The sequence below is a fragment of the Balaenoptera ricei genome, chromosome 13 (assembly GCF_028023285.1).
Source record: "Balaenoptera ricei isolate mBalRic1 chromosome 13, mBalRic1.hap2, whole genome shotgun sequence".
Taxonomy (NCBI): Eukaryota; Metazoa; Chordata; class Mammalia; order Artiodactyla; family Balaenopteridae; genus Balaenoptera; species Balaenoptera ricei.
In genome coordinates, this window is record NC_082651.1 from 56,353,359 (window position 1) to 56,380,146 (window position 26,788).

Below are 26,788 nucleotides of genomic sequence, written 5' to 3' on the forward strand. Positions count from 1 at the left end.
TTGCTGCGTAATGAACCATCCCAAAAGGTAGTAGTTTAAAACAGTGATTCATTATTTATCATGATTCTGTGGGTTGGTTGAACATTCTGAGATGGTCTCATATTTCTGGGACATCAGCTCTGTGGCTGGGATGGCTAGGTCTTTCTCTCCATGTCTCTCATCTGGGGCCTCAGCATTCCAAGAGAGAGAGTGTGGAAGCTGTAATACTTCTGCTGGTTAGGCTTGGAACATTTCCAGCATATTCTACTGGACAAAAAAGTCACAAGGCCAGATCCAGAGATGGGGAAATTGACCCAACTTCTTGATGGGTGTCCTTGCAGAGTTTGTAGCTATTTTTAATCTACCACAGATGACCAAGTTTAAAAAACCTTCTGTAGGGAATTCTTCTAATGGGAGGGAGATTGGTCAAGCTGATTTCCCAGAGTTCTTCCAACTCTGAGATTCCACCAGCCTCAATGGATATTTTATAATGTTCTAAGAGAGAACAGTTATTAACCCATTGTAACTGGAAACTTTAAACTTCTACATCTGGTAAGATAATTACAAAGATAATTCATTGAATAATTATTTTCTATTATTATGACCTAGAATTTATACTCTTCCTTTAACCATTTCAAATACCTACCAAAATGTTCTTGTTAGTGAGAGTGGTATTTACATCTAGTTACCCTAATGTGTCACTAACACTACTTTTAATTCTGGTATAGCAGCAACATTCTCCTTTCCTTATGCTTTGTTGACCATTCTATGAACACTGGATAAGCTCTTTATTCTTATTCATCCATCAAATACTTAATTTTTTAGAAGTCACTGAGATAACAATATAAAATTCTTATTTTTCTCCTGTGTCAGAGGAGAGTGCTTATATTATTGCCTCAATATTTAATGCTATTTACTATTAAAATTATAAATCTACCACTTTTCTGTAATCATTCTTTTATGACAATTTTAATAAATTGAAGATATTCCTGGGGGCTTCCCTGGTGGCACAGTGGTTGAGAATCTGCCTGCTAATGCAGGGGACACGGGTTCGAGCCCTGGTCTGGGAAGATCCCACAGGCCGCAGAGCAACTAGGCCTGTGAGCCACAACTACTGAGCCTGCGCGTCTGGAGCCTGTGCTCCGCAACAAGAGAGGCCACAATAGTGAGAGGCCCGCACACGGCGATGAAGAGTGGCCCCCGCTTGCCGCAACTATAGAAAGCTCTCGCGCAGAAACGAAGACCGAACACAGCCAAAAATAAATAAATAAATAAATAAATTTAAAGATATTCCTTTGTGACTATTTTAGTAATAGCAGATACAGAGATATACGAATGCAGAAATATCATATAAGCAACTTACAATTAATATGTTAAAACCCTGTGAAACTTTCCATTAAGGAGTTTCAGAACAATCACAGTAGGAAAAACAGTATGGGAAAGACTGAACTGCTGATGGCTAAATTGTGATTTAATAGAAAAGTTCATACCATAGAATTTTGCTAGTATATTTTTGTATATGTATGGACTTAGTTGAAAAATCATGTATGTTTTTGATAATTTTTGACAAATATTTGACAAATACTTGAAACAGGACTGTTTTAGTTATTATTGAGGAATCTGTTTTGTTAAAAATTTTTCCTTTGGCATTAAACCTCCTGCCCCCAAATTCTACACTAACACTTCTCTCTTCCTACTCTTCCCAACCCTTCTAAAAACAAATAAACTCAAAGCAACTCACAACAATTTTCTAAAAATAAAGCCAGTTCATCTCTGTGGGACTGATAAGTCAGGTCTTTTTTTTAAAAATAGATTTATTTAATTAATTAATTTATTTATTTTTGGCTGCGTTGGGTCTTCGTTGCTGCTGCACGCGGGCTTTCTCTAGTTGCAGCCTGCGGGGGCTACTCTTCCTTGTGGTGCGAGGGCTTCTCATTGCGGTGGCTTCTCTTGTTGTGGAGCACAGGCTCTAGGTGCGCAGGCTTCAGTAGTTGTGGCTCGCGGGCTCTAGAGCGCAGGCTCAGTAGCTGTGGTGCACGGGCTTAGTTGCTCCGTGGCATGTGGGATCTTCCTGGACCAGGGCTGGAACCCGTGTCCCCTGCATTGGCAGGTGGATTCTTAACCACTGCACCACCAGGGCAGCCCCGATAAGTCAGGTCTTGAATGTGTTGTTGATAACTAACCTGATCAGGTAACACTGCCAGGAAATCTTGTTCTACCTTTCCTTTAAAAAAATAATAATAAAGTTTATTAGTTTTACATTTACAGAAGAATTGAACAGCAAAGAGTGTTCTTATACACTCCCATGCCCGCCTCCCAATCGGTTTCCCCTATAACTAACATCTTTCATTGGTGTGATGAACCAGTATTGATATATTACTAAAGTCCACAGTTTACATTATGGTTTACTCTTTGTGTTGTACGGTTCTGAGTTTTGCCAAATGTAAAATGTCATGTATCCATCATCACAGTGTCATACAGAATAGTTTCACTGCCCTAAAAATCTCCTGTGTTCCACCTACGTGTCCCTCCTCCCTCCCCACAACCCCTGCTTTTCCTTTTTAATACCCAAATTGAGCCTAGGGTAATATTAATTAGTTGGAGCTAAGAATTTGCTTTAATAACCCGTGATTCCCCATGGCAATCAACATTTCCTTTTTTTTTTTTTTAAATAAATTTATTTATGTATTTTTGGCTGCACTGGGTTTTCGATGCTGCACATGGGCTTTCTCTAGTTGCAGCGAGCCGGGGATACTCTTTGTTGCGGTGCGTGGGTTTCTCATTGAGGTGGCTTCTCTTGTTGGGGTGCATGGGCTCTAGGTGTGCGGGCTTCAGTAGTTGTGGCATGCAGGCTCAGTAGTTGTGACTCACGGGCTCTAGGGCGCAGGCTCAGTAGTTGTGGCACACGGGCTTAGTTGCTCATGAGTGATCTTCCTGGACCAGGGCTCGAACCCGTGTCTCCTGCATTGGCAGGCGGATTCTTAACCACTGCACCACCAGGGAAGTCCCAATCAACATATCTTAATCGTCAATTCAGACTAGCACTGTTCAATAGAAATAAAATATAAGCCATATATATTTAAAAATTTCTAGATGATGCATTAAAATGTAAGAAACAAATGAAATTAATTTAATAATATATTACACTTATCCCAATATAGCCAAAATATTATCAATCCAACATGTAACCAATATAAAAATTGAGATATTTAAATTTTTTTGTACTAACTCTCAAAATCTAGTGTGCATTTCAAACTTACAGCACATCTCATTTCAGATGACTCACATTTCAAGTGCTCAGTAGCCAGGAGTAGCCAATGACTAAGGCATTGAACAGTGCAGGCCTAGACTGTGAGCAACTTGAAAGCAAGCTAACCTCCTCTCTCCAGGGCCTCCAGATTAGGCAGGAAGGGAATATTTTTGGAAGGTATATCAGAAAGATAAGAGGGATCTCTAAACCTCTGGATGCTGATACTTAAATGTTCTGCCACCACTTTCTTTAAACCCTCCAGTTCTGGAAAAAGTGGAATGGGGATTATGCTCATTCTGGCATACCAAAGAAATGAGTATGTATTTGGCTTCCTGACTCCCAGAAAGCCTGAATCATCCGAAATGTTGACTCATGAGCCTAAAGTGACCGAAATATAATGTGAATCAAATTTGCCCTCCAAGGCATCGTTCTCTTTCCACTTTCCTCTCTTCCCTTCCTCTTTGGGTGACTCATCCTTCTACCAAGTAAGAGTCCAGTAGCGGGCAGATCCCCAAACCCTCTTTGAAGGAGATGAGCAGACTTTCAAATGGTCTGCCCCAGTCCCTAGATCGTCCAGCCCAGCTGTTTTGCCTACGTCATCCAGGGTCTGCAGTTTAGACTGGGACTGATCTTAAAACTGTCAAAAATATTATTTTTTCTTTTAAGGTGGTAATGGTAGTAGTGATAAGGTGGTTTGGGAATTTAAGTTTGAAAAAAGGCAGTCTTTTATTTCAAAATCTAAAATTTAACGGATACTTCAATCCTTAAGGCTACTCCACGGTCCCGTTATTTAGTACCTTTCTACGCTCTGGGTTTTTTCCCTTTCCTGGGAGGAAAGTTTCCACTCCCAGTCCCCAAGATAACGCCCTTCCGGTGGCGCGCCAGGAGCGTCTCCGACCCCTCAGGGCAGGCAGGCAGCCGGCTCGCTTTCCCAGTACTCTAATTACACAGACTGACCTCCAGCTGTGGGCAAGCCCAAGCCCCCAGTTCGACCCTCAACTACCCTAGGCTGACTGTGGGGCTCCCAGCTCCAAACCCCGCCCATCGAACCCAGCCTGGCCGGTAAAAGAGAGGAAGTGCAGTAACACCCACCCACTTTACGTCTTTTTCCTTTTCCGTTGGGCCGGCTGGTTGCCCGTCAACTCTATCTCTTAGCCGATTGGCTCGCTCCCTCCCGCGTTAGTGCCTGCCTCTCCCTGGCAGGAGAGTGAGTCACGCCAAACTGGGCGGAGAGTCGACTGGCCTCTCTTCTTCGCTCGTCTGGGCGGCGGCGGCGGCGGCAACTGGGGACGGGGCGGGTGGCGCATCACGGGCGCGGAGGCAGGAGGAGCAGTCTCATTGTTCCGGGAGCCGTCGCCACTGCAGGTCCCTCGGCTCGTTGGGCCCTGCCCCTCTCAGTCCTCCCCACCCCCCACAACTGCCCGCGGCTGTGAGGAGAAGCGTCTCCCGCGGAGGCAGCAGCTGCAGCATCATCTCTCCCCCGCCAGCAATGGAAGACATAGACCAGTCGCCTCTGGTCTCGTCCTCGGACAGCCCGCCACGGCCTCAGCCCGCGTTCAAGTACCAGTTCGTGAAGGAGCCCGAGGACGAAGAGGAAGAGGAGGAGGAAGACGAGGACGAGGACGAGGACCTGGAGGAGCTGGAGGTGCTCGAGAGGAAGCCCGCCGCCGCGCTGTCGGCTGCCCCGGTGCCCGCCGCCGCCGCCGCCACCCCGGCTGGCGCGCCCCTGCTGGACTTCGGCAATGACTTTGTGCCCCCGGCGCCCCGGGGGCCCCTGCCGGCAGCGCCCCTCGCCGCCCCGGAGCGGCAGCCGTCTTGGGACCCGAGCCCCGCGTCGTCGGCGGAGCCAGCGCCCTCCCTACCCTCCATTACCGCAACCTCGCCCTCCCAGTTCTCTGAGGACGATGAGCCTCCAGCCCGGCCTCCCCCTCCTCCCCCGGCCGACGTGAGCCCTCAGGCGGAGCCCGCGTGGACCCCGGCCGCCCCTGCCCCCGCCGCGCCCCCCTCTACCCCGGCCGCGCCCAAACGCAGGGGCTCCTCCGGCTCAGTGGGTAAGTGCCGCGCCCTTCGCCTCGCGCCGCCCCTCGCGCCCCTCCCTCTTTTGTGCGCAGCCCCCAAAGCCTGGGCCCAGCCTTCCTCTCCGCCCGGAGGGGGCTTTGTCTGCGGACCTCGGGGCGAAGGCGCCCCCGCTGGTGGGAGCCGCGGGGAACAGGGTGGGGCGGCCGAGGAAGCTCGGGCTTGTTCTTTATTGTCCGTCTGGGTGTCGGGGAACACGTGCACCCCGCCCGCTCCCAGGTTCTCTCAGGTCTCCATTTCACCGCGTCCGGGAAGTTAGGAACCCACCCCTTGCAGGAGCTGGGTGTGTATAGAGGAACTAGGGGTGCGGATTCATCGGGCTGGCTCGGTTCCGGGGTGAGGATGGAAGGCCTTGGCGGCCTAATCTATTGTCTGCCCGTCTGGGTTGCTCCTGGGGAAAAGACGCAGTTTTGCTGTTGGTCTTTGCTTGCATTCAACTCTGGCCCCCTTCCTCAACCCTCCCTCGGCTTGGGTGGCCCCATGCGCTTCATCCCCCCCCTCCCCTCCCCGCGCTGGTCCAGTGGAGAACGTCCACTTTGACCCGACTGCAGTGAAGGGAGAGCGCCTCCAGTGGTGTGGCGCGTGGAGAAGAGTTCTGGCGAAGACCTGCCACCGCCCAGCTTACCGGGTTGTGATGTGGCGTCTCCCCCTTCTCCCGGCTTAACCGAGCCAGGGAAGTAGGACCTGGGCGTCGTGTTCCGAGGGGGCGCAGTGCTGCCAGGGGCTCTGCCGCAGGGCGAGGGGAATTGCCGTTAGGATGGACAGGTTTAGCCTCTTAAGGCATCGTGATTGAATCGTAGAGAAAAGAGGAAAAGGCAAAATGGTTGACATTCCTAAAGAAGGGGAAACCTGGGGATTCCTTATCGGGAATAGGCCAATTGAACTTGTGGCAGATTTACCATGAGACTTCATGAAATGTTTTGAGACATACGTTTTCGTTTACTGGTTAGAAATACTGCTTCGTAGAAGTAATGTTTTAGGTCTGCAGAGACAAATCTGCGTAGTCTGTAAATAGTTTTCAAATCTTTTCATTCACGAGCATCTGATTGTGTGTTGTTATTATTAGTAGGGACATTGTTTTATTACCCTTTTCATCTTGGGAAACTTTATTTTGGAAGAGAAAAAATCAAGTTCGTTAGAGATTGAGAATTCATCTTATTAGACACGTTAATTAACTTATTAACAAATAGCTTGTTACTTTTGGGACAGAAAGTGTCCCACTAGTAGTAGGATTTTTATGTATAAAAGGGCAAGAATCAAGAATCAGGTAGTGTAACAGCCTGCTGAGAAATTGTCATAGCCTTGTAGGATTTTAGAAATGGTTCTTTTTCTAGAAAAAGGAACTCAGTGGGAGATCACGGAAGAATTTTTTTTTTCTTCAATTCACTCCCGCTCCACAGTGGGGAAAATAAGCCAATAGTGATGTTTCTGAATAACATTTTGATATTGACATACCCCAAAACATTACTGAAAACATTAATTACTACACAAAAGATATTAGAATCTGAGGAGTAATTCAAATTTTCCTTTTTCTGGGTAAAAACACACATTTTAGAGAAACTAAGGGGAGGTAGAAAAATAAATAAGAAATTTGCAAATGATAAATTTAATGATTATGAAAGGCATACTAATTTGTTCTCTTGTGTTCCTTCATGGAAACAAAGAAAGGAGTTCTGTTCTTTGAACCTTGGAGATTCAGGAGGTGACAGCATTCTCTTGGAATTTTGACTTTTGGAATACTAAGTTTGGAAGACAAAGGAGAAAGAATATTGCCTACTCAGTGACTCTATCTTTACATAGTTCCCTAATTCTGTATTGATGTTGCCTATTTGGAAAGTTTAGTTCCTTTAGTAAATACAGGAACATTATGATTTGTGGGCACAGATAGTTAAGGCATTTCACTGAGTCTAGGTTTCTTAACGAGTTCATTCATTATTGATTATTGATTATTGATTACCTACAAAGAGGCACTATTCTGGGCTATGAGGATATAGCAATAAGCAAGACACATGTGTTCCCCGTGGGGGGAGTACAGATAATGTGCACATAATTAAGGAAGTCAGATTAGTGTTAAGTGTTATGAGGAAAATAAGCAGAATGATGGTGTGGAAAATGACTTGAGATGTGTGGGAGCCTTTTTAGGTAGGGCGGCACTGAGAGAGCCCTTTCCCAGGAGGTGAGATTTAAGCTGCAGATATAAAAAATTTCCAAGAAGCTCCTAGGAGGCAAAAGCCCTGAGGCAGTAATAAGCTTTGTATGTTTGAGAATCTAGTAAGAAGACCAGTGAGAAAAACTAGGGGGAGAGTGGTATAAGGTGAGCGTGGGGAGGTGGACTACACTTAGATCATTTGAGGTCTCTAACAGGCCATGGTAAAAAATTTTGTTTTTTGGGCTTCCCTGGTGGTGCAGTGGTTGAGAATCTGCCTGCCAATGCAGGGGACACGGGTTCGAGCCCTGGTCTGGGAAGATCCCACATGCCGTGGAGCGACTAGGCCCGTGAGCCACAACTACTGAGCCTGCGCGTCTGGAGCCTGTGCTCCGCAACAAGAGAGGCCGCGATAGTGAGAGTCCCGTGCACCGCGATGAAGAGTGGCCCCCACTTGCCGCAACTATAGAAAGCCCTCACGCAGAAACGAAGACCCAACACAGCCATAAATAAATAAATAAATAAAATTAAAAAAAAAATGCGTTGATACAACCATGTCTCACTTTAAAAAAAAATTTTTTTGCTTTTTAAAATGTTGTTTATTTTAGAAATGTGCTTCTTAAATATTTATATTGGGATTTTGGAGCAGAAATATAGTTTTGAAGATTTAGAGAAACCAAAAGGACTGATGTTAGTAAAGACAAAGAGCTGAGAGATGTGCAGAACATGGTTAGAAACATAGAGCAGTCTGACTGGCAGAGGGTTTATGTTAGTGAATATGGTAGATCCCTGACAGTTGTGTATTTAACATTGTTGTTTACCCTATTTTTTGAGTAAACGCTGATTTCCCTTACTTGGTAAGGTGTAATTTTGCTGTTTGCTGTTGTGCTTGGAGCATCCCCATTGCCGTGAAGTAACTGAAGTGAGACTGAAGCCTCTCCCCTGCTGACCATTTTTCATGGAGAAACATTGGCTTCAGGTTAAAAAGGTGGTTGGTTAACCTAGGCTTTGAGGATATGCAAACATTCATTAAGGATGGCATTGAGCTGGTCTCTGGACATGTTCTAAGCCAGTGTTAATTAAGATTGAAAATGTGTGGTAGATCTGGATTCTGAAGGGTGTTGAATGCCAAATTAAGGAATTAGGGTTTTATCATCTTGCTTTTATCCTTGCTGTGCCATTCACAGTTGCCTTTGCTTTTGGCAATTTAAATAATGAAACAAAAAATGTTTTTGTTGTCGTTGTTTCCAAAATATAAAGTTATTTCATTATTTTACATCCTTCTGAATTACTGCTTTAGGCATTGGGAAGCCACTGAAGATTATTGAACTGAGGCATGGCATCATGAAAGCAGTGTTAGAAAAGTGAATTGGTGACAATATTCAAGATAGGTTGGAAAGAAAAATAGGGGAACTATTTAGAAATCTTTCACAGTAGTTCTGAGAGAGATGAGTAGAGCCTGAACTAGTTCATTCAGTGAAAATGGAATACAGGGAGGAATATAAGAAACTTTAGGAAGCATGATTTTTTTGGCTCTGAATCTCTGTTTTTATAGTTAGGTTAATAAGACGTTTTATGAAAGAAAAATTGATAGGACTTGGAGGCCATGGATATAAATACAAAGAAAAGAATGTTGATGCTTATTAAATCAATTTCAGAGATTGTCCAAAGTTGTTGTTGCAGTGGAAGCTTGTATAGAATTGAATATTGCTCATAATTATAGGTTATGGCTTAAGGATTAAAAATTATTCGTCTTTTACAAAGTCATTTATTATATGATTATTTATATCAGCATAGGAGCACATATTAGAAATGTTAAAAGATTTTGAGTGATATATAGTTTAAATCTTAAGTATCAGTCCTTAACATAAAGTTCAAGTAAACAATGATGTGACACTCCCAGGAAGTAGTTGCCTCTAAAGAAAGAGATGTCATGCCATAATCCATTCCCCATCCTCTCTCCTCCTATTATTATCTAGAAAATGATAACAAAGAATGGAACTGATGAATTTAGAGATTCTGAATAATTCTCTTGTTAACCATTTCTAATTTTCTGACTAGGAATAACAGTTGGGAACAAGTGGTGTGCTCCTTAAGGATAAAGTGAATTACATTTCACATTGGTTCCTAGGAAGCTCAGTGTCAAATTTATAGTTCTTTTTAGTAACTCATGAGCTTCCTCAAATCCTTTTTAAAATGAAGTGATGAATATATATTGAACCTTTGATACATGTCTAATTATGTGGAATAGTATTTAGAAAACATGCTATTTGAGCACTATATTTCTGTAAACTTGGAAGATTTGCTATGTTATATGAAACATTTCCAAAAAGGAACATATTTTCTATTGTTCAGTAATTGACTCTGTTTTATGTGTAGTTGTTTCATTATATACCTAAAAGCAGTTTATTTGAATCACTGCTGTTGCAAGGCCCCAATTTAAATGGCACATTTTAAAGGTACTTTGCTAGCCCAAGGTAAAAGTACCAACCAAATAGATAATATTTCTTGATTTTTCCCTGGGACCTCTAAGTAGAAGTAAATGTTGGCAGATAAACTATTCTTACAGTACATTCTTTGAGACTTTTTGTTCCTGTTTCTAAATATAGACCCTAGAAGGTCCCTCTGGGGGTGGTAGCACCAAGGATGGGAACTGTAAGGGCAGAACCATAATTCATCAGCAGTGTTTAAATGGGTGAGTGTGACCTTTGTGGCTAGCTAATGTAGGACGTAGGCATGCAGAATGGTAGGACCCAGCTCTACTTATGCTAAGGTGTTCTCAGACCAATGGCCTCATCATTCTTTTCAACTCTAAAGGGTAATTGATAATCTCACATCTAAATTGATGGTTTTTTGTTTCTTGGAATGGTGATTCTTAATTTTTAAGTTGCTTTACTCATGTGTTCCCGTAACATTCTTTTCTTACCTCATCATATGTATCATACTGTATATATGTGGGAATAGTATGTTTACTCATTTCTATTCACCAGACTATATGCTCCTTGAGGAAAGGGGCTGTATTACCTTTTTTCCTTGAGGAAAAGGACTGTATGACATATTTGCATTGCTGAGCACAGTGCCTTAGATGTGGCATAGGCACTCAGATATTTGTTGAATGAATATAACATTATAGATGAATCCTGATCTATATTCTGTATCGTTCTAGAATTACTGCAATATTTTCTCTCAAATAAAAATCCCAAGTCTTGGGACTTCCCTGGCGGTCCGGTGGTTAAGACTATGCATCCACTGCAGGGGGCATGGGTTCCATTCCGTGGTCAGGGAAGTTCTGCATCGTGGTGTGGCCAGAAAGAAAAAAGAAAAAAAAAAAACCCAAGTCTTTTGAATTAAAGCATTAATTTATTTACATATACAAGGTATATGGATGTACCCTATTTTATTTAATCAGTCTCTTATTGATGGTTATATTAGGTTGTCTATCAGCTTTTTCTGCTGTAAATAACATTGCTGTGAACACCTTCATATATACCTCTTTGCAAATACACGCATAGAAATTTATATATGTGTTGTAGGATATATGCATTGTAGGATAAATTCACGTAAGTGGAATTATTGATCCAAAGGGTATATACATTGAAAATGTTGATAGATAATGCCAAATAGGTACCACTCCTGCTCTTATAGTAGGAGCTGTAAGCTGCTAAATATTGGATTATCTTTTTAGCAGTCCCTGAGTCCTTTGCTTAGGTGGCCCTCTAGTTTAAAAAAAAAACACATTATTTCTTTAATGACTTGTTCTTATCACCATAGATGAAGAAGGCTTATAAAGTTTTGTTGTTCAAACAGATTTGGCAATAGTCTGGTTATATTGGTGGTCCCTTGGAAGTTCAATATTAAGAAAAAATTAGCACACTCTTTTTTTTTTTAACCAGGTTTAGGGCGGAGTACAGGGACAAAAAGATGAGTAGCGATTGTAGTTATGAGAGGTACATGTAGGAGATTAGGAAAGAATACAAGCCCCCACCCGGAAAGTATTCTCTGCTCTCTTAAAACCAGAGGACTCTTGTGGTTGTACTGTAGGGGCAATTATATATTTATGTTCCGTCATCTGCCTTTGTGAAAAGAGAAAAAAAATCGCTTGTTTTTTTCTCCCCAACTTTATAGACTGATGTGTAAATTTGACTAATTGGAAGGTGCCATTGTTAAATTTATTTATCTCGGTGTTCTGACAGCCCTAGGTGAAGCTGACCTAAAGCATTAAAAATTTTTTTTTAATCTACTGGAGTCTTTGCTTTCAGAAAAGAAGGGAATTTACTTGTTTAAAATTCTGTTCATCTTTGTTCTAAGGGGGTTTATTAAATACACTTAAACCTATCATATAAATCTCTTTCACAAATAGCCTTTACAACTTTTCAGTCTCAACTAATCGCCATCATTATTAAATTATTGAGAGTTTTATTATTCTACCAAGTTCTGGATTCAGTTTGCTAATATTTTGTTAAAGAATTTTGCATGCCTGTGTAAGGAATATTTTTCTGTATTTTTATTTTCTTGTAATAGCCTTGTCTGGTTTTGGTATTAGTGCATAAGTCTGAAACATTTTGAGAAGTGCTTGCTCTTCCTTAATTTGCTGAAAGAGTTTCATAAGCATCCTTCAGTGTTTATAGAATTTACTAATGAAGCCATCTGGCCTTGGAGTTCTCTTTGTGGCGATGGTTTTAAATTATGGGTATACTTTTTTTAAGTGATGTAAGGCTATTCAGATTTTCTATTTCTGCTTGTGTCAGTTTTGGAAATGTATGCCTTTCAAGGAACTTGACTATTTCATCTTGATGAGTGGACATCAAGGAATTTTTCTGCTCACCTAAGTGTCTAATTTACTGGCATAAACTTATTCATAATATTCTCTTATTATTTAGGATTTATAGTGATAGTCCCTCTTTTATTTCCAATACTTATTTTTCTCTTTTTCTTGATCATTTTAGGGATTATCAATTTTATTGATCTTTTCAAGGAACCAACTTTTGGTTTCATTGATTTTTCTCTGTAGTTTGCATGTTTCCTATATCATTGATTTCTGCTGTTATTTATTTTCTGTTACTTATTTAGGTTTTTTTTTTTTAACATCTTTATTGGAGTATAATTGCTTTGCAATGGTGTGTTAGTTTCTGCTCTATAACAAAGTGAATCAGTTATACATATACATATGTTCCCATATCTCTTCCTTCTTGGGTCTCCCTCCCTCCCACCCTCCCCATCTCACCCCTCTAGGTGGTCACAAACCACCGAGCTGATCTCCCTGTGCTATGTGGCTGCCTCCCACTATCTATCTTACGTTTGGTAGTGTATATATGTCCATGCCACTCTCTCACTTTGTTACAGCTTACCCTTCCCCCTTCCCATATCCTCAAGTCCATTCTCTAGTAGGTCTGTGTCTTTATTCCCATCTTACCCCTAGGTTCTTCATGACCTTTTTTTTTTTTTTTTCTTAGATTCCATATATATGTGTTAGCATACGGTATTTGTTTTTCTCTTTCTGACTTCACTCTGTATGACAGACTCTAGGTCCATCCACCTCACTACAAATAACTCAATTTTGTTTCTTTTTATGGCTGAGTAATATTCCATTGTATATATGTGCCACATCTTCTTTATCCATTCATCTGTTGATGGACACTTAGGTTGCGTCCATGTCCTGACTATCGTAAATATGGAGAACAGTATGGAGTTTCCTTAAAAAACTACAGATAGAACTACCATACAACCCAGCAATCCCACTACTGGGCATATACCTTGAGAAAACCATAATTCAAAAAGAGTCATGTATCAAAATGTTCATTGCAGCTCTATTTATATTTACTTATTTGGGTTTAACTTGCTCTTTTTCTGGTTTCATTAGGTGGAAGCTTTAAACTTTGAATTTAACCCTTTTTTCTAAAAGCATTTAGAGCTATAAATTTCTCTCTAAGCATTGCTTTAGCTGTATCCTGCAGATTTCCATCATCATTTGATTTAAATTATTCTTTAATTTTTCTTGTGATATATTCTTTGATCCGTGAGTTATTTAGAATTGTGTGTTTAATTTCCAAACATTTGGGCATTTTCCAGAATTTTCCTGTTTTATTGATTTCAATTTAATTCACGTGGTCAAAGAACATATGCTGCATGATTTCAATCCTTTTAAATTTATTGAGATTTGCTTTATAGACCAGGAAATGGTTTATCTTGGTGTATGTTCCATGTGTACTTGAGAAGAATGTATATTTTGTTGTTGGTTGTAGTGCTCTATAAAAGTCAGTTCATTGGAATGTTGTCTAAATCATCTATACCCTTGTTTATTGAGTGTGTGTGTATGTGCATGTGTGTCCAGTCTGTCAATTAACTGAGAGTTGAGTGTTAAAATTTTTAAATAATATTTGTAGATTTGTCTTTGTCTCTCTTTAGTTTTTGCTTCATGTACTTCCATTAACACCTTTTCCATATACCTTTAGTGTTGTTATATCTATTTAGTGTTATGTCTGATTACTCCTTTTTCATTATCAGATGCCCCTCTTTACCTCTGGTAATCTCAAGATAATACTCCTTGTGTTTGAATCTGCTTTGCTCGACATTAGTATAGCCATTCCAGATTTTGTAGGATAAGTGCTTGGATCATATATCCTTTTACATTCTTTTACTTTTAACCTACCTGTGTTTTTATGTTTAAAGTGTGTGTCCTGTTAAGTGACACATAGTAAGGTTTTTATCTAGCCTGAAAACCTCTGCCTTTTAATTGGGGCCGTTTACTACATTCAGTGTAATTATTAATATGATTCATTTAAGTCTGTTTATTTATTTATTGGCTGCTTCGGGTCTCAGTTGTAGTATGTGGGATTCTCCATTGCGATGCGTGGGCTTCTCTCTAGTTGTGGCGCGTGGGTTTAGTTGCCCCACAGCATGTGGGATCTTAGTTCCCCCACCAGGGATTGAACCAGCGTCCCCTGCATTGTAAGATGGATTCTTAAGCACTGGACCACCAGGCAAGTCCCCATTTAAGTCTCTTTTCTCTTTGTCCCATCTGCTTCTGTTTTTTTTGTACTTCTACATATTCCTTCCATCCTTTGTGCTTTTATTGTCATACATTTTACTTCTACATATATTATTATATATTTTAATTATTTAAGCTTCAAAAGTCAGGGTTTTTTTTTTTTATTCCTAGGTATTTTATTCTTTTTGTTGCAATGGTAAATGGGAGTGCTTCCTTAATTTCTCTTTCAGATTTTTCATCATTAGTGTATAGGAATGCAAGAGATTTCTGTGCATTAATTTTGTATCCTGCTACTTTACCAAATTCATTGATTAGCTCTAGTAGTTTTCTGGTAGCATCTTTAGGATTCTCTATGTATAGTATGTCATCTGCACATAGTGACAGTTTTACTTCTTCTTTTCAAATTTGTATTCCTTCAAAAGTCAATTATTCTTGAAGGAAATTAAGGTATGAGAATACTTTATATCTACTCATATATTTACCATTTCTTTAAAGAACTCAGGGAATGGGAATATTTTGTATCTACACATACATTTACCATTTCTGCCCTTCTTCATTCCTTCATGAAGATTTGGGTTTCTGTCTGGCATCTTTTTCCTTCATTGTGAAGAACTTCATTTAACATTTCTTATTGTACAGGTCCCTTGGTGATGATTTCTTTCAGCTTTTGTTTTCATCTTTTGTTTGTCTGTTAATATCTTAATTCAGCTTTACTTTTGAAGGATTTTTTGATGAATATAGTCAATTTTGTTATTTGTGGTGGTTATGGTCTATAAAGTCACAGAAAATACTGAATTAGCAGATACTGAATCATTGTCCCGAGGGGAAATACAGGGTTAGGTTCCTGTGAACCTTTTAGTCATAGCATTTTTGTTACTCGTCAGTATATAACTTTGTTTTAGGTGTGTTTCTATTTAAAGAAACACATTATTTAATATATATTGTAGACTCATTAACATTGAACTCATGGCTAACAGCACTATAACTGATGTCTGAATGAACCTTATCTAACTAACACACGGGTTTCCTCTGTAAGGTACATCATAGCCTTCTTGCTGTTAAGAACACTAGACAGCACTTCAGCATTGTGCTTATGGACCATATCAGAATCACCAACAGAAAGCACAGAAATGCAAACAGTAGGGCACTAAATAGACTGCTAAAAGAATACTTGTTTACTGTATGTGAGCTGAAACAAGAATGCATAGGGTTGCCTTGTTTGACCTCACCTGGCAACATATGTTGGGGGACTGGAATGTTTGGCTATTCTGCATGTGCCTGCTGCTGTAAGTACTGATTTTGGGTTTATCAATTTAGTGAGTAGCCCAGTTGGCAAATTAAGGAATCAGATTATGAGGGTTGACTGCATGCAATTCTAGGTTTGCAGTTTTTTTCATCATTTTAAAGAATGTTTTATTATCTTTTGGATTGCGTTGTTTGCCGTGAGCAGTCAGGTCATTCTTACTGTTTACCTGCCTTTTCCCTCTGTTTTTAAGATTTTTCTCTGTCTTTGGTTTTCAGCAGTTTGGCCTCTACGGTGTAGTTCTTTGTGGTTTTGTGTTTATCCTGCTTGTGGTTCATTGAGCTTCTTGGATCTGTGGGCTGGTATTTTCTATCACTATTTTCAAATTTTAGGCCATTATATCTTAAAACTTTATTTTCCTGTTTCAGTCATTATTGTCTTTGAGGGGACTCCAGTTATGTATGCTTTAACTGCTTGATTATCTCATAGGTCATTGAGACTGTTCATTTTTTTCCCCCCAGCTTTTTGTTCTTCATGCTGTGCTTCAGTTTGGATATTTTTTTTCTGTTGCTCTTTAGGTTTATTGATCTTTTCTTCTCCATTGTCCAATCTACTTTTAAGCTCATCTGGTGAAATTTTCTTTAGGTTAATGTAATTTTCAGTTAGAGCATTTCCATTTGGTTCTTTTTCTAGTCCATGTTTTTCTACCAAGATTCTCTGTTCACTCATTATGTCTTTTACTGTACATACTTAGGAACTTTTAAAAGCTGTTTAAATTTCCATTTTAGTATTCATTAATCCAACATTTACACTATTTCTTTTTGTTTATATAGGCTGTTTTTTCTTATTTATGCTCAAATTTTCTTCTTTTCATGTCCAGTAATTTTTTATTTTATACTGCTTGTCATGGATGTGGTGATAGTTTTGTTCTGGAAGGCAATTGATTTGCTGGCAAATCACCTTGATCTTTTTAAGTCTTGATTTTAAAGTTAGGGTGGGTCTAGAGCAGTGGCTGGCTGACATTTTCCTTTAAGGGCAAAGTAGTAAATATTTTAGGCTTGTGGGTCCTGCAGGTTCTATCTAACTACTCATCTTTGCTATTATAATGCAGAAGTAGCCATAGATAATACATCATATGAACGGACATGACTTTCTCCCAATACAACTTTGGCCCATGAGCCATGTTTTGCTGATTCTTGGTCTAGAGAATCCTTTACTTTAGGGTTATAGTAGTCCCACTCTTAAGGTGTACCTTTTCTGGAATCTCACTTTTATGCTTGGGGTGTTTATGAGATCTCTCCACTCTGACTGGCCAGAACTTTAGATCAGGTCTTCCAGCACAGTCTGACCTCCAGAATATCCATTCAGCTCACAACTCTATATCATAGATTTGTCTGTTGGGTCTTGGTAAGTGTTGTGATCTATATGTGCAGCATTGTATTCAGCCAAAGGTTTAAAGGGAACATCTATCTAGATTTCTGGAGCTCCTTTTCTTTGAAGCTTTCCTTTGTATGTCACCCTGCCCCACAAATCCCAGACAAATCAACAGCTTCCTCTGCCCAGCAAGAGCGCAGTATCCTTGGGCTCCTCTGCCATGTGCTGTTGACAGAAAGTGCTTTCAGACAGAAAGCCAGGGCATTCCTCTGGTGTGCTTCCCTCTTCTCAGGAATTACTCTTCTGCATGTGGTCCAGTGTCTCAGGACAGTTGCTTCATATATTTTGCCCAGCTTTATAGTTGTTTATGTTGGAAGGGTTAGTGTGATAAAATTACTTTCATGGCTAGAAGCAGACGTTCTTCTCTATGATTTTAAACTGCAGTTTATTTTTCTTGTTTTATAAATTAGATATGATTTTACTGACCACTTATACTTTTTTTTTACAGTTTATTTTATTTATTTATTTATGTTTGGCTGCGTTGGGTCTTTGTTGCTGAGCGTGGGCTTTCTCTAGCTGTGGCGAGCGGGTGCTACTCTTCGTTGCGGTGCGCGGGCTTCTCATTGAGGTGGCTTCTCTTGTTGCGGAGCACGGGCTCTAGGCACGTGGGCTTTAGTAGTTGTGGCTCGTGGGCTCTACAGCGCAGGCTCAGTAGTTGTGGCGCACGGGCTTAGTTGCTCCGTGGCATGTGGGATCTTCCTGGACCAGGGCTGGAACCCGTGTCCCCTGCATTGGCAGGCGGATTCTTACCCACAGCGCCACCAGGGAAGCCCTGACCATTTATACTTTTGGTTGATAAACAGGTTTTGAAATGAACGTGTCAAGGAAAATACTCGGTATAAGAGTGTGTGGACATTGGTGAGATTGTGATAGCATATATATATTTTTTGAATTGACCAGTAATAAATTCAAAACTGATAATGCCATTTTTACTTTCTTGAAAAGTGATTTACTAAAAAAAAAAAAAAAAAAATTTCTTCAGTGAACTTTAATTTTGCAACTGATTCTTGTGTGGTGGAAGTAATTAGCGTTCAAAGTTTGTAGCCCTGAGGCAATTAATCGAAACTTATATTCTAGTTTTAGGCTTAGGTAAGGAAAAGAATCTAGCATTAGGGCCAACATGAGGAATAGATCATTTGGAAATCTTTCATACTGTCATTATAAGTAGTTCAGTGATTCTATTCATTTTGCTGAGGGTAATAAGGAAATAAAAATATATATATGATTATAGTTTAAATTATTTTCTAGCTTTGTCATTAAGCTATGTGACTTTGAATAAGTTGCTTTATTCTCTGAGCTTAGGTACCTGGAAATGTAGAAGATTAACAAAAATAATTTAAGAATGAGTATGTTTTACAAAGAGAGTTAGTGAGGCTGAATATGGTGAATTTGAGCATTAGTGGATGTCAGCATTCATATGCAGGAGGGGGAAGCATGGGTTTGGTTAGGAAGAAGTTTATTTTGTTAGCATAGATGACATGTAAGGAGATGTTGAGATAAGTTTAGACAGTTAAATTGGGGCCATATAGTGCAGGGCCTTAATATATCTGACTAAGAATTTTTGGTGTAATTCAGTATGTAACTGGGAGCTTTTAAATGTTTTCGAGCAAGAAAAATATATAGAATTGTCCTTTTTGATGGCTGTAGAGGAGAGACGTAATAGAGTTCTGGCTTCCCTTTTGCCTATTTAGTGAAAACTTTTTTTTTTGTAATATGACATTATGTTTTTACTTAGTGTGGATATATATAATTAAGTCCTTAAGATTTATTGTTTCTTCTGGCTTTCTGTTCAAGTAGTACAAATGAGATTGATGACTAAGGTTTTAATTTCATTCAGTAGTTAGAATTTGGCATTATGAGTAGATCATAGAAAGAAGGGGAGTTGTTTACCTTTTTTGTAAGCCCAGTAATGTAAGTGTATGTGTAATGTATCTCAGTAATTCAGAACATTTTACTTTTTACTTAATATAGGATCCCTTATTATAAAATAGTTTATTTACTTGTGAAAGTGAGGGTCTTTTGCAGAAGAAGGAAGATGAAAATCAGTAATTCTTTTTCAGAACAGGAAATAAATAATTTTTAGGTGTTTTAGCCTTAGAATTTGGTAGCTTTTGTGATATGTAAGTATTGTTGATCAAAATTTTCTTTTGACATCATTAGTTTTATTAGTCATTTTCAAATTCTAAATTTATATAATAAAGTCTAGAAAAGAAGTACTGCAGAGCGGTTAAAGAAAAGAGCATGGACTGGTAAACTATGGATTCAGTCTCAGATACATCACTTTTTTCAGTTTTGTGACTCTGGGGAAGTTACTTAGCCTTTTTATGCCTCTGTTTCCTCATCTGTGAAATCAAGATAACAGTAGTACTTATTTTACAGGGTGGTTTTGAGTATTAAAAGACCATGTGAAATAAATGTGCCTGGCCATCGTTAACATCTCTATAAATGTTGTTATATGGTGAAGTAAAAGCAAACAATCAGTTAAGTATTTTGGATAATTACAGGGTATTTGCTGGGTGACTGTTTATCTTGTTTCAGGAGCTCAAATTTATGGGGCTGATAAAGTAGGAATACGTAATTTATTATAGCACTTGTGCATAGGATACAGCTCATGAACTTGGGAGTTAGACCTATTCAAATCCTGGCTCTCTGGCCTCCTAGCTCTGTAACTTAGGGCAAATTGTTTCTTTTTTCCCCTTCCCTCCCTCACAACATTTTGAGGTAGTTACTCTTATTTTGCAAATGAGGAAATGAAGCACAGAAAGGCTAAGTAGTAACTTTCTCAGGGTTACACATTTATATTGTGTAATACGTGATGGATCTGGGGTTTGGACCCAGGCAGTTTGATCCCATGATTCATGATGGGCCTTAGTAGGAGTCCCTGAGCAACTCTCTTCTTCTTGAAGGCAAAATGGTAATGACCTCTTCTGGATTTTTTTCTAAGTGCTTTTAGAAATGGAATACTTGTTTTGTGGCTAATTTTGGATTGAGTCTCATTTTACAAAATGAGGATTTTTTTTTTTTTTGGAAATTTGTGAATATTTCAACTACCAATTTGTAAACTTTCTCACTTGACCAAGTGCCAGGAATATAGTTTTTGCTATAAGAGAGATTCTGGTATTAGATAGGCATAAGGATATATTTTTTAAAAATACTTTAAAATTTTGGCACAGTTTTAGATATAGTTTGGTTTCCCTCTGATTTTAACATGTTTCTAGTTCACTTTCCAAGTAGACTGTCTCTGAATTAGTTGGCTTTTAACTATATTGTCTAGATGAAAAACACAACCATTTTGTTAAGGATTTGCTTCCTTTTATTTAGGTGGAGCAGCTGTGTAATTATTTGGTTCTGCTCTTTGACCCCCAGATCTCAGTTTGTACAACATTATAATTCATTATTTTAGCTGAAAGAATTTTCAAATTGTCATTTTACAAATGAGAACTGTGTAATTTAAGATTATATAACAAGTCATCTTTAAAAAGTGTGTACACATATGTGTACATTTTATAAAATCTCATAAGGCAGTGTGTCTTACTGGTTTGGATGAGTGGGCCATTCAACCTGTTGTTCTAGGTTATAGGAGACTCTTTTAAATGCATGTCATGGATTTCCCCTCTCCACCCCATCTAAGAATCCTTTAGATATGACATCATACTTAGTATGAATTTTAAATTTACGTGACATTATGAATTTAACTCTCCTATTCATCAAAAGGAATACCCTTGGAAGACAAGTTCCATGTTCATGATAGCCACATCTCTGATTTCTTTTTTTTTCTTCTATTAATCAGGCTTGTCTAGCTTGTTCTTCCAGATAGAAGTGTCCAAATTTATTAGGTCCTCTACACTAAAGGAATACCTCTTGTCGTCTCTCAGACTATTTCACATTGTCTTTTGCTAGAGCCCTTTCTCTAGCATAAACCCCAGAAGATCTTTAGCTCAAGATCTCCCAACTGCAGGTATGAAATGACATTGTACAAGGTTAATATACCAATATATAGTGTGTTAGTTGACTTGGGCTTCTATACCAAAATACCATAGACTAGGTGGCTTAAACAACAGAAATTCATTTCTTACAGTTCTGAAGGCTGGGAAGTCTTAATATCAAAATGTGGGCAAGTTAGGTTTCATTCTGAGGCCTCTTTTCTTGGCTTATAGGTTGCTGCCTTCTGTGTGCTCACATGATCTCTTCCTGTGACGATGGTCCCACCCTCATGACCTCATGTATTCCTAATTACTTCCGAAAGGCCCCATCTCCAAACAACACATTGAACCTTAGGGCTTGAACATAATGAATTTTAGGGGAAACACAAACATTCAATTTATAACATACAGCGTATATTGGTTAAGAAAGTGAGCTCTGGAGTTGAATTGTCTGAGTCTCACTGCTTATCTATTGAGTGAGGTACTTGTCTATCACTTTTTTTTAAATCTGTTAAATGAGATATTAACAGCAACACTTGTAACAGTAGAGTCGTAAGGAGTAAAATGAGTTCTTGCATCATGTAAATCACTTAGAATAACAAGTAGAGAATATGCATGATTTTCTGAAAGTGTTCTAAATTGAACATATACCAATAAAAAAAGATAAGAAGATTAGTATATTAAAGCCACTTTGGTTCATGAAGTTTCTTTAACATAAACATGTTATTGCCTCTTGAAAAATGATAGGTTCTATAGATATCATTTAATCAATTTTATAATATATATTATAATTTAATCTGGATTAATGATACTACTAATGGTACTACTTTTTCCTTTCCATCATGGCTTTTTCTCTGTAGATAAAGTTTTGTGTTAACTCATTACAAACTGAACCCCTTGCTTGTTCCTCTTTAGTCTCCTTCCAACTCTGTCTTTATTTCTGCTGAGGTTATATTCTATTTGTTTTTCAGATGAGACACTTTTTGCTCTTCCTGCTGCATCTGAGCCTGTGATACACTCCTCTGCAGGCAAGTTCTTTCTGCTAGCCTTTTATCCTCTGTGTATTCTAACTTTAATTCTTTAGTTATGTTCACTCTATGCTTAGTAGTTTGAATTTACCAAAAATAAGCATGGTTCCAAGAATGTTTGTCTACTGACCAAGTTGAAATTTGCATTTTATATGCTGTGTCCAAGAGAGAAATGGGCAGAAACCTAATTAATAATTGGAAATGTATAAGGAATTCTTGGCCCCTTGATTTATGTTTACATATTGACTAGTCATTTTTTCCAAATACAGTTTATTTGCTTATAGCTGACAGACTTTCATAGGAAAGAATGTCAGCCTATGACAGTTAATTATCCAGTGCCCTTCTTATGCTGTCACTCAAACTCTCTTCTCAGATAATCCTCATTTCTTCCTCTGAGACTAGTTAGAAGTAGCTTTTCTCAGTTAATTGTACGTGAGGTTTTTCTCAAAGACTTGATGTCTTTGCATAGTATCTAATAGCCTCTTTAGCCATGCACATGTTTTTTGACAATAGCTTTAATTTTTCAATTATGATTCAGTCTACTTGATTATTGTTTATTAACTAAATGTTATTAGCATTTTAGTTAACAGTAAGTCTTTACTAACAGTATTTTTGAATCTGTCATAAAACTTGCATTAAATCTGAGAACGCTGGCATTCTCTAACTTTCCTTTCTGTCCATGGTCACAGACAAAATTATGGATTGGAAGGAGCAGCCAGGTAACACTGTTTCTGCTGGTCAAGAGGATTTTCCATCTGTCCTGCTTGAAACTGCTGCTTCTCTTCCTTCTTTAGCTCCTCTCTCAGCTGCTTCTTTTAAAGAACATGAATACCTTGGTAATTTACCAGCAGTACTACCTACCGAAGGAACACTTCGAGAAATTTCAGATGAAGCTTCTAAAGAATTCTCAGAGAAGGCAAAAAAACCATTTGTAGACAGAGATTTACCAGAGTTTTCAGAATTGGAATACTCAGAAATGGGATCATCATTCAGTGGCTCTCCAAGAGCAGAATCTGCCATAACAGTAGCAAATCCTAGGGAAGAAATAATTGTGAAGAATAAAGATGAAGAAGAGGACTTAGTTAGTAATAACATCCTTCGTACTCAGCAAGAGTTACCTATAGTCCTTACCAAATCAGTTAAAGAAGAGGATAGAGTTATGTCTCCAGAAAAAACAAAAGACAGTGTTAATGAAAAGGGAATTGTAGCAGAAGCTCCTCTGAGGGAGGAATATGCAGACTTCAAACCATTTGAGCGAGTGTGGGAAGTAAAAGATACCTATAAGCAAGATAGTGATGTTTTGGCCGCAGGAGGTAATATAGAGAGCAAATTGGAAGGTAAAGTGGATAAGAAACGTTTTTCAGATAACCTTGAACAAACAAATCATGAAAAAGATAGTGAAAGCAGTAATGATGATACTTCATTTCCTAGTACACCAGAAGCTATAAAAGATGGTTCAGGAGCATATATCACATGTGCTCCCTTTAACCCTTCAGCAAACATTTTTCCCTTGTTGGAAGATCATACTTCAGAAAATAAGACAGATGAAAAAAAAATAGAAGAAAAAAAGGCCCAAATTGTAACAGAGAAGAATGCTAGTGCCAAAACATCAAATCTTTTCCTTGTGGCAACACAGGATTCTAAGACAGATTATGACACAACAGATCATTTATCAGAGGTGACTGAGGAAGTAGTGGCAAACATGCCTGAAGGTCTAACCCCAGATTTAGTACAGGAAGCATGTGAAAGTGAATTGAGTGAAGCTACAGGTACAAAAATTGCCTTCGAAACAAAAATGGACTTGGTTCAAACTTCAGAAGCTATGCAGGAGTCACTTTACCCTGTAGCACAGCTTTGCCCATCCTTTGAAGAATCTGAAGCTACTCCTTCACCAGTTTTGCCTGACATTGTCATGGAAGCACCATTAAATTCTATAGTTCCTAGTGCTGGTGCTTCTGCAGTGCAGGTCAGTTCATCACCATTAGAAGCTCCTCCTTCGGTTAATTATGAAAGCATAAAACTTGAGCCTGAAAATCCCCCACCATATGAAGAGGCCATGAATGTATCACTAAAAAAAGTATCAGGAATGAATGAAGAAATTAAAGAGCCTGAAAGTATTAGTGTAGCTGTTCAAGAAACAGAAGCTCCTTATATATCTATTGCATGTGATTTAATTAAAGAAACAAAGCTCTCTACTGAACCAACTCCAGATTTCTCTAGTTATTCAGAAATAGCAAAAGTTGCACAGCTGGTGCCCACTCATTCTGAGCTAGTTGAAGATTCCTCACCTGATTCTGAACCAGTTGACTTGTTTAGTGATGATTCAATTCCTGAAGTTCCACAAAAACAAGATGAAGCAGTGATACTTGTAAAAGAAAATCTCATTGAAACTTCATCTGAATCAATGATAGAACATGAAAATAAGGAAAAACTCAGTGCTTCACCACCACCTGAGGGGGGAAAGCCGTATTTGGAATCTTTTCAGCCCAATTTAGATACCACAAAAGATACCTTATCATCTAATGAAGTTTCAACATTGATCCAAAAGGAGAAAATTCCTTTGCAGATGGAGGAGCTCAACACTGCAGTTTATTCAAATGATGGCTTATTTATTGTTAAGGAAGCAAAAATAAGAGAGAGTGAAACATTTTCAGATTCATCTCCAATTGAGATTATAGATGAGTTCCCTACATTTGTCAGTTCTAAACCAGATTATTCTCCTACATTAGCCAGGGAATACACTGACCTAGAAATATCCTACAAAAGTGAAGTTGCTAGTGTCCAGGATGGAGCTGGGTCGTTGCCTTGCTCAGAATTACCCCATGACGTTTCTGTCAAGAGTGTACAGCCTAAAGATGAAGAAGTTCATGTCCCAGATGAGTTCTCCAAAGATAGGGCTGATATTTCAAAGGTGCCCTTACTGCCTCCAGATGTTTCTGCTTTGGATGCTCAAACAGGGATAGGCAGTATAGTTAAACCCAAAGTTCTTGTGAAAGAAGCTGAGAAAAAACTTCCTTCTGATACAGAAAAAGAGCACAGACCACCATCTGCTATATTTTCAGCAGAGCTGAGTAAAACTTCAGGTAATCAATCCAAACATTATTTTGTGCTTTCTTGCCACCTTTTGACCTATGGAACATTCTACTACATTTTGTGTAGTATGTTACATTTATAGTGTCTGATATATCACATTGATAAGAATTCTTTTTACTGTCTCAGTTTAAGACTTTAGTGCTTTTTCTAGCCCTCTTGCACTCATCACGCACCCTTGCTCTTAACTTTTCCACACAATTATTTGTTGGTCATTTTTATATTGCACCATGGAACTAGAAAAAACTTTTTTTAGAATTGGCTTCAATGTCTGTTCCCTTCTTTTCTTTTGCTTTAGTGTTTCCTGATAGCATGAAGAGCAAGAGGTATTCAAACAAAATATTTTCAGATGTGTTTACTTTTGTTTTCCCAGAAGTATCTTCATTTTAAAATTTTGACGAACATATCTGTTACCTGCTTTCTAATCTTTCAATATAATGGAATAATTTCCAGTAAAAGGTATAAAGTTAAGCATATTGAGTATTAGACGTTTTGTTGAAAAGTATAAATTGAGGTATGCTATTTTTAATTCTCCTGAAAAGTGCTAATTCTCATTTTTTTGACTCTACACTTCCCACATATCTGATTTGTGTAAAGTGATTTGTACATGTGTTTTTTATTTAGCATTCTAATTTAGATGATGACTGTGTATTTACTGAATATCCTTATGCATTGGAGATAGGTAGTACTGGTGGCAGAGACCAGTTTAGAGTTGCTGTAATTGAAGAAAGAGGAAATTATGAACGTAAGGCAATGGGATGAGCATGGAGACATAGTACTTAGTGTTTGATTGGAATTGGACATGAAGGTTAAGGGGAGGAGTTAAAGCTTACTCCAGGAAACCTGGGTTTCTTGTATGTGCAAATACATGGCAGTATGAGAAACTGAGTTAGGCAACATGAGAAAATAAAGTGGGAGAAAATAAAAAACTCAGTTTTGAATATGTTGTAATTAAGGTACCTATGAGACATCCAAGAATGATGGATATTAAACATGAAGCTCTTGAGAGAGACCTTGAATGTATGTGTGTATTTACCATGGGCTCAGAGATTGTAATTAAAGCCACAGACATCAACTAGGGGGAGCCGAGGGAAGAGGAAGATTTAAAGTTGGAGGAACTGATCAACATTATCAAATACTAGAGAGCTCAGTTAAGATAAGGATTGAGAATTTGTCAGAAGGGAGGGAAGGTGTTATAATGGTAATCCCTGTTCTCAAATGGTTAACGATTTTGTACATCCTTGATTATGATATATTTAGGTGTTTTTTAAAATTTTTCTGATTCTTATTACTGAATCAGATTCAGTAATTCTGATTCTTATTCTTATTTAAACATGAAAGTATTGATAAGTATTAAATAATAAATAAAACTTGCTCAGATAATTTATTATCTCCAGTTTGTTCTCCTTGTTTTCTTAAAATGACATTTGTAGGCAGAATTCAATTTTAATTTTGGGAAGAAAGGCTGATTTTGTAAGGGAGATGAGCAAGGTATTATTGATGCAGACATTGATGCCTTATTGATATTTTTGGATAAAATTTGTTATGGGAAAAAGGAATACTAGTCTTCTCCCTTGATAAGGATATTTTATCAAACTGTATTCTTTTTTTTTTTTTGGCCACGCCATGTG

The 26,788-nt window shown here is 38.6% G+C and overlaps 1 protein-coding gene across 4 annotated transcripts in view; it reads left to right on the forward strand.

The window, feature by feature from the left end:
- The window catches only part of RTN4 (reticulon 4), a 173,063-nt gene that overhangs the window by 100,797 nt on the left and 45,478 nt on the right, over positions 1–26,788 (forward strand). The window contains exons 1-3 of one of the 4 annotated variants that reach the window (XM_059943337.1): positions 4,439–5,280; positions 22,011–22,067; positions 22,757–25,150. In XM_059943337.1, the coding sequence (XP_059799320.1) occupies positions 4,719–5,280; positions 22,011–22,067; positions 22,757–25,150 (3,013 nt within the window). In that variant the 5' untranslated portion in view covers positions 4,439–4,718. Of the gene's footprint in view, positions 1–4,438; positions 5,281–22,010; positions 22,068–22,756; positions 25,151–26,788 lie in introns of those variants that run through there. The other 3 variants (XM_059943338.1, XM_059943339.1, XM_059943340.1) reach the window with 3 other exon arrangements.